The sequence below is a fragment of the Drosophila yakuba genome, chromosome 3R (genome assembly GCF_016746365.2).
Source record: "Drosophila yakuba strain Tai18E2 chromosome 3R, Prin_Dyak_Tai18E2_2.1, whole genome shotgun sequence".
Lineage (NCBI taxonomy): Eukaryota > Metazoa > Arthropoda > Insecta > Diptera > Drosophilidae > Drosophila > Drosophila yakuba.
Window position 1 is genome coordinate 10,052,916 of NC_052530.2, and position 16,013 is coordinate 10,068,928.

General features: G+C 45.7%; 1 protein-coding gene across 1 annotated transcript in view; it reads right to left on the minus strand.

Annotated features, from left to right (window-relative positions):
- The window catches only part of LOC6536217 (irregular chiasm C-roughest protein-like), a 68,755-nt gene that overhangs the window by 21,727 nt on the left and 31,015 nt on the right, over positions 1-16,013 (minus strand). Inside the window, 12 exon segments of the mRNA XM_015192122.3 lie at positions 693-726; positions 2,059-2,172; positions 2,777-2,950; positions 4,099-4,257; positions 5,737-5,900; positions 8,640-8,760; positions 8,838-8,949; positions 9,165-9,313; positions 9,778-9,972; positions 10,261-10,404; positions 10,521-10,761; positions 14,043-14,170. Coding sequence (XP_015047608.1) covers positions 693-726; positions 2,059-2,172; positions 2,777-2,950; positions 4,099-4,257; positions 5,737-5,900; positions 8,640-8,760; positions 8,838-8,949; positions 9,165-9,313; positions 9,778-9,972; positions 10,261-10,404; positions 10,521-10,761; positions 14,043-14,170 — 1,735 coding nt within the window.

Here is a 16,013-nt window from a genome sequence, read left to right on the forward strand (position 1 = left end):
GGAACAAAGGACGTCAGCGGTGAATGGTCAAATAACCTCTCATAACTCATGTTTCAGGAATGGGTCTGCATGGCGTGCTGCAACAATGAGCGATTGGTGGCCCCCAGTTTCGAATTGCTTCTATTGAAAAACAAAATATTATTTACCCTTCTGGAGTTTTGGGGTATAACAAATGTTGATTTTCTAACAATGTAAGCATACAGCTCAAGATATTGGTGAAAATTACTAAGCATAATTCAATTTAATGTTTCTGTTCTGCCTTAAAATGATTTACACCTATTGAATTCCCTTACCTATCCATTTTTTTTACCATTTGTGAGGGTATTTCGACTTTGTTCTGCGCCAAACAAAAATGTTTGCTCGCCGATGCATATATTGAATATATGAAAAATGTATAATATTTTATGTCCCTCACACACACACTCACACACGTACGTGCAGTGGAAAACATTTTTCATTGTTCCAATGCTGTACGTGTGCATTTGTGTTGGTGGGCGAGTTGCTGTATTCGGCCAGTAGGGGCGCATAAATTGGCACGCCAGCGCCACCTGTTGGGTGCAGGATGCGGCTGCATAAAAATATATCAAAATGGTCATTTATCTATGGCCCCCCACCCTGTAAGGGTGTGTGAGTGTGTGCGTGAGTGTGGGTAAGGGGAAACGTAGGTGTGTACGTATTACGCTTCAACTTACCTGTCTTTATCCGATGATTTATAGCCCGTGGAACCTGTTCCATGCGAGAAGCGAAGGGGGAAGAGAAGAGAAAGGGGAAGATTCATATTAGAGTGTGCAATATTCAGGAATATAAATTCCACCCATTATTCTTTGAAGGGTGTGGTTGTGTCCCGCTGCAAAATAGTAGAAATTAGCTGTGAAAATACCGCTGGCAATTTGCAAACAGACAGCTAGATAAAGGGATATATATAGAAATACATATATATTTTTGAAATGTGCCTTTGGAGCCGTGATAAATGAGCCAAGGACTTATTGATTGCGAGGAACGTGTAAATTCCCTGCGAGGTGTTCGCAAATTGTGATGGATATCGAAGGGGTGAAGTGGCTCCTCAGCCAGAGATATATGTGCTATAGTATCGGGTCGCACTTGAGAGATCTGTCAAACGGCACTTGACAACTGGAAGGCAGCTGCAGCAGTCAGTCAGCCAGTCAGGCAGTCAAATTGACAGCTTGATTGACAACTGAGAAATTGCGATTAGGTGCCAGGGACTCGGGACACAGCCTGAAAAGTGTTTACAGATCACGAGGATGTGGATGAGTAACGGTAGCGGTATGCGTGTGTGTGTGGGTGTGGGTGTGTGCAGGAACGGCTCGAATGTCCTTCAGCAATGGCAAAGTTTCGCCCTTGCTTCTTTTGAAAATTGTTTTACAATTGTAAAAAGTTTCGCCGCTTTTTGTCTGCGTTTTGATTTCTAATTAGGCAGCGAACTCTGGCTTTAAGCCAGAGAAGATTCCTCCGCCGAAAGGAGAGATGAAAATGTTGGCGCAACTAACAAAAAGCCGACTCGAAAACCCTTAACCCTTTTGTGTGCGCAGGGGAGGAAGAGGGGGGATTCAGCGGAGGAAACAGGAAACGGAGACTGACCGCAGGCGTTGGACGCTAATGAATATTTTATGAGATTTATTTGAGTTTCGAGTTTCAAGCAGTGTAGGGAAAAAGGAAAAGCAGAAAAAAGTACAAATAAAAATAAAAATGAGCCAACACAACACACACACACACACAAAGCGCCAAAGAGACGCATCCATCCTGGCAGCCATTTTTTCCGCCATGACCGCGTCCTTCTCGCATTTCAATGCTTTGTGAGCTGGCAAGTTTTTGTGTTTTTGCAATTAGTGTGACAGCGGCCTTGGGGGGAGGGTTTCCAGCTTGGGTGGGTGGTAAAACAGGCAAACCAGGCGCCATAATCAAGGAGGAAGTTTTAATTGTCGCGGCCTTGACGGCACTGCCGGTGCAATTAATACGGGCCCGATGATTGTTCGTCTAGTATTTTTTTGGGGGATGGGGGGTTTGTTTTGTGGGGAGATTTCCCTCTTTTCAACTTACCCTTGAAGCAGCATCTCTTGCTCTTGATCGCATAGATACAGAGGCAAACCAGCAAAAGGATGGCGGCCATGCAGCCCCCGGCCACGCCCATTAGATAGCTCATCTCGTAGGGTTCTGTCCGGAAATTCCATTCGATTCCATACACGGATTCGTATTCGTATTCGTATTCGATGTGGTGGAGTTGGCGGTGGTGGGGTTGATTATGCAAGCATTAAGGGGAATTTTCATTTTCATATGCAAAATATATGTTATGCAATTCATGTATTGCACGTGCGATTGATTTTAATTAAAATCGTTGGGCAGCGATGCGATGATGGGTGGGGTAGCTATGTTTAATGAGTTCTCAGTTCGTGTGTTCTTTCAACAATTTACACTATCTCGTTGTAATAAGTAGGGATTAATCACTATTCGGCTAATTAATATGCATTTTGATTGGAATTTTAAGCAAATTAAAGTGGCTGAACTGAATTACTGAAATGGTTCTTTCTAAGATTCAACATTTGATAAAGACTTTGAATATTAAAATTGATTCATGAGTAAGTGATTTTGACTGTGCTAAAAGTTTTTTGTAGAAATGTATGATATCACACGATTCAGATTATGTGTTGCAGTGAATCGAAAAAATGCAAGTTTTACATGAGTGTAACTTAAATACGTGATACGTGGGTGGTGGATTATGTGGGATAGGGGTAAAGAAAATCAAAAAAAGTGTATGCACCTGCAAACGTACCCTCCACAATCAGGTGTATGGCGTGACGATCGGTGCCCCGCTCGTTCTCCACCACCAAGTAGTAGGGCCTGGAGTCGTGCTCGTCCGCGTGCAAGATGTGCAGGGTGGACAGGTAGCAGTCCTCCCGAGTGTCCGGCTGCATGTCATCGGCCCGGAAGCGATCTGTGGGGTATGGAAAAGGAAATCAGGCGAGTCCTTGTCCTTGTTACATGTTACCAATTGCGAATTGGCTTTCGCGGGCTAAGTAATTGCACTGGAATTGCACACAATTTGTCGGCGGCCGACATTAATCATTCGATTCGATGGGCTAACTGGGAGCGCACGCGAAAAAAGGACCGCGGGCCAAAGAAGGAGGACTGGACGGGAATGCGCTCCGTTTGATTTGTGTCAGTGGCAGTGAGAGCACGCAGGATTACACGCACGAAGGACGCCCAAGGATGGACACGGGCAGACAAGCTGAAAATGAAGAGTAATGCGCCTTGCGGACCAAGGACCAGTGTTGCCAAGTCAGCTGTTTTCTAGGACATTTAGTTTATACCTGATAAGATATATGATATCTGCCTTCTATATTTTTAGTTTCTAAATACTGTTCCATGTCCTAGTACTCAATTAAAAAAAATAGTTTGCCCTGTACTTTGAAATGACCTAACATGAGAAAATTCTCTCTTCTGAAGTTATTTCATTTAATTCAGCAATTTTCAGCTCGAGCTTAATCAGGTAATCAATAGTTGGCAACAATGGCCAACACTGGCTGGCAAGGATGCAGTTCAAGTTGGATGGAGCAGAGGGGAGGTGGCGGAAGCATGAGGGGGATGCAGCCGCATCTGGTGGCGGATGTACATCCCGAAAGAGTTTCAGCTGGAAAATGAGCTGCGTTGTGTGCGTTGGCTGTCTGTTGAAGCTCGGATTACCGGCGGCTGACAGGCGTGGGAAGTCTGCTCGAGGCACCACCACCATCTCGAGCCCCCATTCTTTGCACCAGCACCGCCCAGTTTCCAACAACGGACATGACACTGCCAGTTTCTTGTCCGACTCTGACTCCGCGTGGTCATGTAATTTGTCTTGATTTGCGGAACAATTCTGCGCGAATGCCATGCCCCCGTCCAACCGCAACCCTTTCTGCGACGAGGCAGTTAATCTAATGAGCCCTCGACCGGGCGGAGCCATCGTTCTGCATCCTGTAGGGCGGCGCTAATTGAATTCCGAGTAGGCAAAACTAAGTCCAGCGTCTAATTGCATTACCATTAGCTGACCAATGGGGCGGATGGTAAGCGCTGAGCGGTAACTGCCTATCAAACAAGTATACGCACCGATGCCCGAGCCGGCCTCCAGACGCAGGGATCCCCATTCCCAGGCGACGCGTTGTGGGCGCGGATCCGCACAGACGACCATTGTCAGGCTGGCCGCCTCTCCTCGCTTCACGGAGACGGTGTGCAGGGAAGGATGCAGTCGCAGGACCTGCGGGGCACCTGCAAGGACAACGGAAACAATGGTGAAAAATGCATAAAGGAGTTGCGCTTAGTCCGCCCAGATGACTTTTTAATTGAGTTGGTGTGGCGCAACGCAACGCACTGCCGAAGATAATTATATAAGGTGGCTAGAAAGTGGAATTCGAGCAACCACTATGGGCACTGCAATGGCATTAATGGTATGGGGTTCTCGGGTAGGCAAGTAACTTAAGGCCATTTAGTCTTTTAGGACATTCTCTTGAAAGGCATATTATATATTTTTGTCCCGAATATGCGCGAATATTAATGCAAAATATTAAAATAAAATTTAAGTGAGTAGATCTAGGGATGTATGTATTCATACGTACATACATATATCCATACGTATATCATTTTAAAAGTATCTATTTCTGGCGTATTATTGCCAAGTAATGAGAAACTAGGTCCTTTTTTTGACACTTTGGCACTCTGTCGCAGTTAGTTAGTTAGTTTGTTACACACACATAGATGTGCATAAATGTGGCGAGGACTTTTTTCGTGTGCTTGTTTATTTTTGTGCATTTTTTTCGTTCCCGGCTCTGCTAAATTGCTCGTGTCCTTGGTTGGTCATAAATTATGTACGTGCTGTGGTATTCGGCACTAAATTTAAATATTTCTTGCTGTTCTTTTTTTTAGAGTTTTCCTTCTTTTTTTTTTTTTTTGATCCCAGTTTGCTGTCCAGTTTTTCGCCCTCGGCAGTTGCAGCTCCATTTTTTTGTTCCGCTGGCGCTGCGGTCATAAGTTCATTTTGATTTTGTGTTACGTTTTGGTTTAGTCCGTTGCCCAGTTGCTAGTCGCCGTCCACCGCGAAATTGTACGGTTGCATGACAGGGGGCGGGTGAAAATGCAAGGGGGGAAATTTAGGGAAAGTGGAAAAGCGGGATAGCGGGATAGCGACGAGGAGGTGGCAACGCAAGCGCTTAAAATGTTTCGCAGGCGCTTTCCGGCTGCAGCTTTTAATGGAGTTTTGTTAGTTGTTTTAAGTGTGCATTAGTTGCACGGCAGCCCAGCGAGGGGAGGACTTAAATGAGTAGCCCGAGGCGGAATAGGTTTCGCCTTTTTTACCCGGTTGCGTTGTCACCTTCTCTGTGGCTGTGCTGGTCATCTCCATGACACTGGTTTCCATTCCAGTCCGGTCCGGTTCAAAAAAAAAGGAAAACAACAAAAATTTGACATCGAAAAAAGCAAAGAGAGCAGAGATGCAGATTTATGACCGCAAACATGGTCCGTTCCTTAACCCGCAATACCCTTTCCGGTTGGGTCGGTTGGCAATCCCTTCGGCAGTGCCTCTCTGGAATCCAGATCCTCGAGGATTCGATGCGTGTCAGGTGGAAAACATGCAGGCTGTGGGACCAGCCGTGTTGTCATCATATTTTGTGGCATTGCGGTTTTTATAGCCACACCACACCACACCCAACACACCACACACAGTAAATACAAGCACTGCAGATAGCGACTTACCCACAACTTGCAGCGACACCGGATCGGATATGGCCACCCGCTCCTGGCCATTGATGTAGCTGGTCGCCCGGCACTCGTACTCGCCCTGGTACTCGTAGGTGACGTTGTCGATGACCAATCTGGACTCGGAGCCCCGCTCCACGTACTTGGATCCATGGGCCATTCTGCAAGGAAACCAGAGAAAGTATAAACAACTGAATATTCCACACTAAGCTTTAGGGCAAAAATGTACACAAAAATGATACACGTTTGCTCTTCTATCATTATCCAACGTGGCAATAAGTGGAAAATCCATTAAAAAAATTAATTGATTTCCGGCTTTTTGGCGATGCATCAGAGATGCATTCGATGTACTGATGCCAACAGCCACTTGTCCGTGCGGCAATTGATTATGATTATGCGCAACTAATATACGGATTCCATCTGGTCACGGACTTCGGCACGGAGCAGACTTTGTAGCACGCTCTTTGAGCTGCTCCCAGTTGGGCAAAATGAAACTGATGCATGCAACGGAGGAGTAGGATGCCACATTCCTCCTCCAGACCCCCGCCTTTTCCCATGTGTCCTCATGCTGCTGCAATCCTTGCTTGGCAATATTGAAAATTGCGTATGCGTATGAGTTATTTTTTGGTGCAGGCTGCCTGACTAACAGACGGGTGGGCCAAAGAGCTGGCTCACAGAAATATTTGATACATTTTTAATATGAGAAATGCCTTTCAAGCTGCGAAATGCTCTGGGCTCTCAGATTCTTTTGAGGGAGCCGCATAAAGAATGAAAAAAAACGAGGCATATCAACCAATAAATTCAGTCGATGGTGCTTTAAGTGGTAGCCAAGATCTTTAAGGCGGTTCCTGGCAACCAGCAATTAAGAGCAATAAATTAGAAAGCCATTCAAATGCAAATCGGCCAAGTCGAAAAAGTTTGCCAAGCGCTCTTCTTTTTTCGACATCAATTCTCGAAGGTCCAGAAAGTGAGAGAGAGCGGTGAAATCACGTAAATCAAAGTGACAGGATTTCGTGTCCTGTGTCGTGTCCTTGGGTACCTCATTTGCAATCCGCCCGCCAACAGCAGTTGCACTTGCAACTCAGTTGAAGGACCCAAGGACCCAAGGACCCAAGGACACAAGGACACCACCTGGGAGGAGATTAAGGAGCTGCCGAGCATACGTCGCTCGGCCTGTCAGCGGCTCACTTCGTGGCATTGATTTATTACCCACTGGTTCCAAATGGGCGACTCCCGCTGTTTACCCAACACGGCACGCGCCATTTAATTCGGTGGGTGGTTGTGGGCGGAGGTGGGTTTGTGTTTGGAGAACATGCGTGGAAATTAGTTTTCAACAATTGACATTTAATTTCTGATAAACACGCGCGCATTCGCTTCATTAAGTCAACACGTCAATGTGTTGCATGTGGCATTCGTTATTAGATGGCGACACCTTCGCATAACAACCTCCCATTCTATCCTATATTCTATATACTCGTATGTCTGTCCGATCACGATCTGGCGTATCTATGTGTGTTTTATGTTGGCCCGATTGTCTGGGGGCAAGTGCAAACAAATGGAATCACAAAAATCACGTACTTACGTGGCAGCGTCAGGGCCCTTGCCTCAGAAAGAGACGGAAATATGCTGCAGAAGGAGACAGGGCGAGCCATAGGCAGTCATATGATGAGTGCTCCGATTTTTCCATGGAATCTGCCTGCTTTGCATACTAATGCACGACGGCATTAACCACGAAAGCAGAAACGGAAGGAGCCTAATCCTGCAGGCATTATACCCTAGCCAAAGTTGGCTATATACAAAAGTTAAGTCGCTTTTGAAATGAGCATGGGCTTTAGTGAATAGAAAATGAGGACTTCGAATTACAGGGTAGAACCGCTGCAGCGCCTCCGAAAAACAATGCTTGTGCTATGATGTTTTTCCTTGTCTCAAACAATTTCCGCTGAGCAGGTAATTAAAATTACGCGAAATAGCATCAGTTTCGTTGGAAATGGGCGTGGTTCCTCACAAAAAGGAAATGTGCAACAGGAAACGTGCTCACGTAAGAAGGAAATGCTGTTCATACAGGCAAAAGGCCTGAAAAACGTAACTCCTTGGTGGGCATATTAAATTTAGCTAGCTTTTGCCCATAACTTGGCCAAAAAAGGTGGCAGAGCTAAAATGAAGACCGTTTGGTACTGCCAATAAACAATACATTTTCGCATTTTTGATAAGGGTACCCCACCAAATTTTGCGGAAAAAGGGCCAAAAATTTGAATTTCCCTTTTCGGACCACAGGAGTATAGGGAATATTGTTACGAATTCAACGAGGTATGATATTCCACTTTTGGACAACTACTTTTATTGTTATCGAAAAAATAGTGATTATTTTTTATCAAAAAAATACAACAAAATGTTTTGGCCAAACACGTGATATTTTCAATTGGTTGCTGCAACCATTTCTACATCATCTTCATTATTGTGGCACGACAAATATTGCGCATTCGCAGAGTGAACCGCGTTTAATAAGCACTACCATTCAGCCTGCTACAATAACAGGTCCCAAAACAAGTAATCTGCACGGGAAAGTCACGTGTTTTAAGCCAGACCAGTAAAGTTTTTAGGGGAATCTAAAAGGCCACCAAAACTATGCAACGCAAGCTGCCAAAGAACTCCGGCGAAGCCAACCTTAAGTTAAGCACACAGAGAAAAACTTGGCAATGGTATTTGGAAATATATATAAATGTAAAAAACTGTGGAAAATATATTTTTCTTTTCCTTAGCAAAGCTTGTTCGCGGTTAGTCTAATGAATTCCGTATGTAAAGATATGAAAATCCCAAATTAGACAAAGATAAGCTGCACATAATCAGCCTTCATCGTGAACCAAAAAATCAGTACTTTCAGTGTACGTCGATGGACTCACCTCTGTACCCATTTGAAGGATGGCAGGGGATTACCATCAGCCAGGCACTCAAAGGCTGCTGGACTAAAAAGCGGGGCGGTGGTAAGGCGATCCGGACCAGCTGAAATAATTTTGGGAGGATCTGAAAGAAGGCGGAGCACGGAGCACAAAGCAGAGCTGGGTGAAAACTTTGTCCAAGGTAAATAGTAAGATACGTACATTTCACATCCAACTGCACCGACAGCTGCTCGGAGGTGCCCACCGAGTTCTGTGCCTGGCAGGTGTACAATCCGGCATCGCGACGCCCGACGGGACGCAATTGCAGAGTTTCCTGTGGGCGAGAGATTGAAGATTGGAGGTGGGTGGTAAGTGGAGTGTGGACAGTGGAGTGTGGATCAGCGGGCAATTTAATACAATTACAAATTTCTGCTACACTTCAGATAAATTGCCAGCGCGTGGGTATCTCAGCCCGGAGCAATTTCGGAACAACATAAACAAGATGGGTGGTAGTATCCGCATCCCTAGCTGCAACTAAGCTAAGCTCACCTGCAAGCTGGCTATCTCGGAGCGTCCTGCTCGCCGCCAGACGATGCTGGCCGGCGGATTGGCATCGGCCACGCAGCGCAGGACCAGGGCATCCTTGTCCTCCTCCAAGTCGATTTCCGGTGAGCCAATTAGACGGATGCTCGGCGCGTCTGCGAGAAAAACAGAAACAGGAACACAAAATAGAAACAGAGAAACCGAGACGGAGACGTAGACGTTCAACTTGGTTAGGCAAAACAAAAACAGCAATTGAAACTGCAGAAACAGCAATGGCAGCAATGGCAGCCGAGCAAACAGAGTCAACAAGCCGGGCAAGTCCTGCTTGGCATGGCCACGTCCATTGGGACAAGTCAACTCTTGAATTGCTCGGCAAAACAGGAAATTACAGCAAATTGTTGTTAATTTAATTGTTACAGCTTTCTGTCTCCGATTCGGATTTGGATTGTGATTCCACTGCCACACTTCTGCTGCTGTGTCCCCAAGCCAGTGCTTAGATTGCCTTGCGAACCCCTCCCACTCGGACTTAAAGCCAAATCGAATGAAGCCACTTTGGTGGCCCGCATTCAGGATGCAGGTGCTGTATCAGAGTTTTGCATATCGTTATCGCAACACTCACATTTCACGTCCAGCCTGGCCTCCACCACCACCGATTTGGCCGTGTAGGACTCGTGGTAGGCGGCGCACCGCAGTATATCGCCGTGGCGCTCCCGCATTGCCGACACCTGCACCACCGAGGTGGCCGACCAGGTGCGTGGATTATCCGGCTCGGTGGCATTCATTTGCGGGTGGATGGGCGAGATCTCCTGGTCGCCTGGGGAAAGAGAGAGAGCAGCAACAAATGGGAATTAATTAACATTAACAACTGCCGCTGGATAACAATAGCCACGGGGTTTATGCGGCATGCTGCACCTTAACAAAATGTACTATCAGTTGGGTTCAAATATAACATAAAATATTCATTTGTGTTGCTGCAAAACAAACTATAAATCTAGAAAATATATGCAACTTGTTATTTGTGAAAGCAAACATTTATAATTCCTTTTTCTGTGTTTGCCATACAAAACATTTCGTTGCGTGTGCTCCCAAGGAATGCACTTACCCAAAAACCATTTGAGAGTTGCCGGCGGATTGCCGTAATGCGAGATGCACTTGACCGTCGCCAGGGCGCCGGCGTCTGCGGTGATGTTGTGTCCTGGCGGCACGTGGACCGCCTCGTACTCGAGCCTCGGCCGCTGTGGCGCCACTGCAAACAGAACGAGAGTGTCCTTGGCAATTAAGTCTCGAGGATAAACGGTGAATTAAGGCTCATTTTAGCATGTTCCCTTAATCGATTCGAGCATTCGGATGCGAGGCACTTACCACGTACAACAAGGCGCACCGGCTGGCTGGTGAGGGCATCCTGGGTGGTGAAGTCGCTGGCCGTCACTTGGCACTCCCATAGCCCGTCGTCAAAGTCCAGTGTGGCGGAGCGGATCCACAGGGAGCAGTCGCCACCGAGCTGCACCGGCGGCGGATGGAGGTCCAGATGCAGGACATTTCCATTGTCGCTCGTCGGCATACGTGAGGCCCATTCGTATTTCTTTGTATAGATGCCAACGGGCTGCGGGTAAGGAAATGGATTGGTTACACACAGAAAAAATATGTAATTATACAAGTTTTAATATTATACATATTTTAAAGATTTGTGCGGTATATATGATAAATGCAAGTTGTTTCCTCTCCTATCAAACATGGTATAAGATGAACATATTTAGAACTTAAAAATTTATCCCTGTGTCGATTGATGAAGGATACGGATTCGCTAAGGTTGGGGACGAAATCGATGATGGCGTTGAAATGAACTGGGCGTCGTCTACGACATGTTTAGCATGTTTAACTTTTCGATGCAGCCAGGCGTATAATTTGTTCTCCGATTTGGTCAAACATTCACAGACAAATCGGCGAGCAAATGGAGAGGAGGAGGTCCTCACCCGGTGTCCTCACCCGGAATTCCAACCCCGAAATTCCACAGCCCAGTACGCCCACGAGCACTTCTACCCGCCCAACCACTACGTGTCATTTAACTCCATTTCCAGTCGACGTTTCAGTCGCTGCTGTCTGTAAATTGGCATTAGTTTGTTTGCTAATTGGAAATTAAATTACAATTAGTGATCTCTGAGCGTGGCATCGTTCGCATTTAAGTATTTATGGGAACGGACCCCCAACGTACCCCCAAAACCCCCCGAACTGAGCAGAACTGAGCTGCCTAATTGCATTTCGGCTTTTAGTGTTGTCTGACTTGTCCGTGGCATAATGGGTTAAATTAATTGCTACATTGAGCTTGTGCCATGGCATAACAATCGCTTAAAACGAGCATACAAATGCAGTAAAAGAAAACGAAAGCACATGCAAGTGCGTAATCTAATCTCGGCTGTCCTGCCATTTGATATCTAATGCTTAAACTTGCCCAAATGGCCACAAATGCATTTTCTTTGTCCCATGCTGATAAAATAACGTGTGACATGCATTTGACCACCTTGAGTTGACTGCTGACCAGCCAGCATAAATACAGTATCTCTGTTTTATTAAACAGCTTGCGGCAGGCATGCATGTGAAATGTCTGCAGATACTATGCCATTTGACTCTCCACTGACCTTAGACCACAGGGAATAATCAATGCCCAGTCGCCGGGCACCAAGGGTTAAGTTAAGTTTTGCGGGCATTGCGGCAACAAAAGATATGAGCTCGATGGGTGGCTGAGCTGCCAAACTGCCTGAAAAACAATTTTAGCATGGGAGATAAAAAATCGAACCGAACAAATATTTGGCTCCGGCCCATTGCTGCTGCCATTGCTGCCAAAACATTCTCGAATCGATATTCGTATCGGCATAATTCTTTGCATATTCCAACTTCAAAATGGATACGGCTAGCAACAACTTTCGGGGCAAAACTCCGGAGTTTCAGCCTAGGCATCCGCATCGTTGAGCTCGTTTTGTTTGCCTGCGAAAAAATGTGCGATGCCCAAAATATACTTTTATTCAAATGGCTGAGCTTGGTTGTTGATACCCATACTCCCATACTCGACTATTCTCCATTTGTGCTTCGAAATTATCAGGAAGTGCATTGCTAGGAAAACACAGATGAGGCATGGATGGAATTGAAAAATCTTCTACAGACATCCTTTGGCTAAATTAGAATGCAGCTCGGGAATGGACATAGCCGCATCCCCATCCCCATTCCTATCTCCCTTTTTTTTTTCTTTTGGAGACAGTCGATTCCAAATGTCGCTTCTTATGATAACTACACGTAGAATGTATGGCCAGAACTATATACCAAAATGGAGGAAATTGGGAAACGTTAAGCACACATAGGAGAAAAGGAGGGAAGTGGAATAAGTATGCAAAAATAAGAAGAATTTTAAATGAAGCCCAAAACAGCAACATCAGCATGTTTGTGTGTGTGCGACGCTCGATGCATGCAAATGCTGTTTGCCTCGTCCTGCGTCCTGCTTCCTGCGTCCTTCGTCCTTTCGGTTCCTTCAACTTGTTCGAGTGGAGACACAAAGCATGTAAACATTTAAGTATGTGATGCAGAGCGAGAGTTTGCGATGCGCAGCATATGAAAAAGGACATTTGAAATGCTTTCTGATTTTTGTCATACAATGGCGTCGGACTCCCGTCCAAAGTCCCAGTGTGCATTTGCATAAGCAACTACCACAACAAGTGGGGTTAGGGGAATGGCAGTCACTGCGGGGAGTGGCAAATAAAAGTTATGCTTCAAACGCACACAATTGCCCTGAATAACAAACGGCAACAACATATTCCCTTCGCCGGGAGCTGATCCATAATGAGGCCACTTTGGATTGGTATGCAAACGAAGTCGTTTCAGATCATCTCGACCCGCCCGCGTTGGCCATAACAAACGGTCAGAACGCAAATATGAATTAGGGCCGGCAGACATTTTCGATTATACACAATAAGGAGCAGTTGAGACATAACTTCCACCTATTGACAAAGATAAAGGGTTCATGTTCCATCAAATTTCAGATTGAATTGCAAAGTGAGTCCTACAAAATATTTTAATTAATCACTGAGAACAATAAGAGAACAATTTCAGAGCCATTTGTAGAATTAGTCTAATGGTCTATGGACCATACATCCATACAGGGATACATTTAGCTGAAACTTTGTTAAATTTCTAATGGTTTATAAAACTTAATTTGCATGTAACAAAATACAAAAAAGTTAAGCCCTGGGCTGAAATAAATTGGGATCAGCGCGAAATGGCTGCAAAATAAAATGGCCACCGTGACAGCATAAGCCAAATCAATTAAAACAAAAAATGTTTTATTTGGCGAGGGATCTACTGCCAAACAACCAAAGAGGTCGAAACGATATTTTCATGTTTGCGCTGGCATAAAAGCGAATGTGGCGCATTTCGCCCCCTTAGTCCTTTGCTGTCACGCACTTTCGATTAAAAGTTGCGCTGGCCAGTGTTCTAATCAACGGCGAACAATGAAGGGCTGTCTGGGGTGCTGTGTTCCCAGGTCGTGTGACCCCTGACCCCTGACCCTTGGCCTCTTGTCCGCGTCCGCATACACGGCCAACTTTCATTATTGACTCGTCCTGGCCAGGGTGTAAATTACATTCGCCACATGTGGAGGCCAAAAGAACAACACTTAATTGAACCGCAGGACGCGCCACGCATATGATATGAGCTTTCTAGCTAGGACACGTCGTTGAGTCTGTGTTTGTGTGAATGTGTGTGTTTCTGTGTGCTAGTGTGCGAGCAAAGTTCGGCTGTTTGCGCCTGGGCAAGACTTTCGGCCAAGTTATGAGTTTAATCAAAATGTTTATAAACTGGAGCCATCGATAGATGGGCTCGGTGGGCTGATATAATTACCTTGTTATCCTTTTGCCAGGAGCACGTGCCACGCTTGTCGATAACTTTGCATGTGAGCAGCGTGTCCTCGGCGGGATTCACCTCCGTGTATTTGGGCTGCTCCGAGAATCGCTGAAATCCCTCGATTTCTGCAAGCAAAAGAAAAGGATGGCGAGGTGAGAAAATGGCGGATGGAGAATGGCAAATGGAAAAAGCGGAATGCTGGGTCTGTCATTTACATAAACTACTTCCGCCGAGGGTTCCGTTTCCGGCTCAGGCCGCTGCGCATGTAAGTATGCTACCATTTCGTAACCCTTCTATAAAATCGCTGCCTGCATTTGTCACGCCCTCACACCAATGCAGTGTCCCTCTCTCGCCCTCACTCTCTTACACACACCGACACGCGGGTAATTATGAACGCTTCACAAAATGGCGGCCATTTGCTTATCTTCACACCCCTCATCCCCCAGATATGCATGTTTGTGTGTATGTGTGTGTGCGCGCTTCTTTCATTATCATTTGGCCGCTTTCTCCGCGCTTTTTTATTTTATTTTTGTACGCGCAACGGAGAATTTATGTTAATTGCTGGCATGTTGAATATTTTCTCCGCACTTGCACTCAATTACACCAATTACAGGTTGAAAATTACACGCGCTGCTTGCTAAAGATAATGGATGTGGGCTCTGTGGGCCGTGGAGGGCGAGAATGGCGTGTAGGGCGTGGTCCACAAGTTTGGGTTGCCTAATGATAAGGGAGCTGTGCGTAAGAGCCTGCTGAGAAATTCCACTTGTCTAAAAGCACCGACAATAACTCAAGTGCAAAAGGCTTATTAGATGAAAATGCTGTCCTTGAATTCATCCTTGAGAGCGAGCTTAAGTTTTAATATCTTATAGTTGTTAATTGGGAGACCTTTCAAGAATTTATCCATGAAATATTGCTGTTGTACATATAAAATTGCTATTTTCCTACCATTATTAAATTAAACACATAATAATCATTTCCTTTATCTTGCTCTCTGCTAGAAAGTCAGCCAGTTGATCAGCAGGTCGTGGCCATGGCTCTGCTTCGATATCAAGAGGTCGAGGATTAATTGAAGCCTTTTGGCTCTTTAATTGCTGTTTGCGTAGCCAATCCGCACTTGTCATCGCTCACAATGGGCCACCGTCGCTTTTCGGCTTTTGTTTGGCTGTCAACTTGCGCTTTTCATGCGTGTTTGGGGAGTTTTCCCGCTAGGCGGATGTGCATAGGTATGGGTATAAAAAATACGGTTACACTTATTGCGTGCGTTGGCCACACGTAACTGCCGTTAGTCCGTCGAGTTTCCGTCGAGTTTCCGTCTTTTCCGACGCCCGTTTCACCCGCCCAAATGCTACACAAACTGGATATACGACTATATATACTTGTATATCCCTATAAAATGGGCGCATGGAAACATTCGCTCACGCAATGATTTATTACGCGTGATTGGCGTGATTGCCACTTTGCTGCTTTATTTCAGGCTGCCCCCACGGTGTCGCCGGTTCCGCTTTTTATCGGGTTTCGTTTAAATGGGCTTTGTATTTCAATTATACAGCGGAGTTACCCAACTTTTGCACTGCCTTTTAAGTGCTGCTTCGCTTCATGCGGACCTGACTTATGAAACTTGTGAGGGAATTCCGGCCGGGCTGTTTAATTTCTGCGTGACCAAACAAAAGTCGGCCCACTTAATTGAAACGCATTTTAATGCAAAGATTTGCCCCGCCGGAAAACCACTGGCAAACAAAAATAAAGCGATGCCGCAGCAGCGAAAGTAAATAAAACACAGTGAAACCGCCGCTGGCTATTTGCAGGGCAAATAAAAATATTAAAAATAAATAAGCAGTAGCAACGAAATTTGAGCCTCGCCTGAGAGCCGTAAAGGAAAAGTGCCGCCCCAGCTGCGCTCATAGTCGTTCGCACGGGCAAGGCAAATAGACAAGGATCCGGATTCCGGAGCCAGCTGCGATTGCAGTT